We start from the raw sequence: 2,285 nt of genomic DNA on the forward strand, positions 1-2,285 counted from the left end.
CCAGGCTACCTACAACCAACCTGGAAACATGGAGAATCTTGGGCAAGTCCGCCAGTGGAAGAACAAAACTCTCCAAGAGTACGTGAACCGCTTCTTCGAGAACCGCCATAGGCAGGCCGGCGTCAGAACCGCGACGTCATCTAGTACTTTCCGCTCTAGCCTGATGAACCGCAACATGTTCTGCAAGCTATATGAAGCTACCCCCAAGACGGTTAGGCAGATGATGCAGATCATCAATCTTCAGGCCGACACAGAGGGGGCGGCGCAAGTACAGTTCTAGGATGGCAAGCATCGTTAGAATGACGACCACGAACAACCAACCCATGAGGAATACCAAGCACGACCGGAGTCCTCCCGACTTTGAAAAAGGGCCCCTGAGGTCCTCACTGCTGAAGCCAACCCCGTCAGACCAACCACCCTCCTCTGGGAAGAGTATGATGACACCCTAAATGCTCCGTGCCCTTTCCATAAGAACGCACGTCACAATCTTTGGGACTGCACGGTCCTCAAGAAAGAGCTCGGTGCCCCAGTAGAGTACAAGCGACCTCGCCACAACGACTATCGAAGGGACAACAATCGGCGCGACAACCACCGCCGCGATGACCGTGATGATCGCGACGACCGTTGCCGCGAGGATCATCATGAATGCCACTGCGACCACCGCTGCGATGATTGTGATGACTGCGGCAACCGCCGACGTGACGACCGCAATAATCAGCACAGAGAGGAGCTCCGTGACCAGCCAAACCCAGATGCCCACCGGGCCGGCGCCGACCAGAGCGGGGAGTTCTAGTGACTGAACCATCAAGTCAACATCATCATGGGCGGCCCCAAGGCGTTCTGCAGCAACCGCAAACACTGGCAGCATCAGCGAGAGGTGCACTTCGTCTCCATATGGCCAGTCCAGTATCTGCGCTAGTCAGAGATGCCCATAACCTTCTCCAAGGAAGATCACTGGGTACACATTCCAGATCCCGGGTCCTACCCATTGGTGGTCTGCCCGACCATAGATCGGGCTCTCCTCCCCAAAGTGCTATTGACGGTGGCAGCGGGCTTAACATCATCTTAACCAAAAACCTGAAGTGCATGGACTTCAATTTCGACCGCCTCCAGCCCTGTGAAGACCCCTTCTACGGCATCGTGCCCAGTAAAGGATCCTATCCTATCGGCCGAGTTGTTTTGCTAGTCACCTTTGGCACGCCCGACAACTACTGTACAGAGCACCTCACCTTCAAGGTGGACAACTTCAAAACTTCCTACCATGCCATCTTTGGCAGACCCATACTCCCGAGGTTCAGGGCGATTCCGCATCACACCTACCTTGTCCTCAAGATGCCGGCTCCAAACGGTGTCCTCTCCAACTACGGTGATGTTGAGACGTCATACAAGTGTGACACGGAGGTGGTACAGCTCGCTGAAGTCCTGGAGTACTCAGCCAAAGCAACCGCCATGCTCGCCGAGGCTCAGAAGGTGGACCAAAACCAGCTCATGATCCCAGAGACGGAGCCGATGCCCATAGCGCTGCATCCCAATCCGAAGGTTAAGAAGATCTGCCTCGGCCTGGAAGACCCCTCCAAGACGACCCTCATAGGGTCCAACCTCTATTCCAAATAGGAACTCGCACTCACCAGTTTCCTCCAGGACAACTTGGACATATTCGTGTGGAAGCCATCCGATATGCCCGGTGTCCCTGGCTGAGCACTCCTTGGAATTGAGCAAGACAGCAAGGCCGGTTAAACAAAAGCTTTGTCGTTTTGCCCAAGATCGCAAGGAGGCCATTAGGGTAGAACTCAATAAGCTCTTAGCTGCCGGTTTCATCCATGAATGTAAGCACTCTGACTGGTTAGCAAATCCAGTCCTTGTAAAAAAGAAAATCGGTGAATGGAGAATGTGTATCGACTACACCGACCTCAACACGCACTATCCTAAGGATCCCTTTCCTCTTCCGCACTTCGACCAGGTCGTAGACTCTACAGCTGGAAGCATCCTGCTGTGCTTCCTCGATTGTTACTCGGGCTATCACCAGATCACCCTCAATTCTACCGACCAAGACAGAACAGCGTTCATAACATCCTTCGACATCTATTGTTACAACACCATGACCTTTGGGTTAAAAAACACTGGCGCCACCTACTAGAAGGCAATCCAGGGTTGCCTCAAGAAGTAGCTACACAGGAACATCAAGGCCTACGTCGATGATGTGGTTGTCAAGACTAAGGATGAGGAGAACTTTATAGCCGACCTCGCAGAAACCTTCGACAGCCTTCGAGCCTATCACACCCGGT

At 53.3% G+C, this 2,285-nt stretch overlaps 1 protein-coding gene across 1 annotated transcript; it reads left to right on the top strand.

Annotated features, from left to right (window-relative positions):
* Positions 1-1,086: 1,086 nt before the first annotated feature.
* LOC117856327 (uncharacterized) lies at positions 1,087-1,614 on the top strand. The gene has a single exon (XM_034738717.1). It carries the CDS (start codon positions 1,087-1,089, stop codon positions 1,612-1,614), a length of 528 nt encoding a protein of 175 aa, XP_034594608.1.
* Positions 1,615-2,285: the final 671 nt, after the last annotated feature.

Source organism: Setaria viridis, chromosome 5 (genome assembly GCF_005286985.2).
Source record: "Setaria viridis chromosome 5, Setaria_viridis_v4.0, whole genome shotgun sequence".
NCBI lineage: Eukaryota > Viridiplantae > Streptophyta > Magnoliopsida > Poales > Poaceae > Setaria > Setaria viridis.

Bases quoted from the DNA above. Each gene is read 5' to 3' on its own strand.
- LOC117856327 (XM_034738717.1), top strand. From the start codon at position 1,087: ATGGACTTCAATTTCGACCGCCTCCAGCCCTGTGAAGACCCCTTCTAC.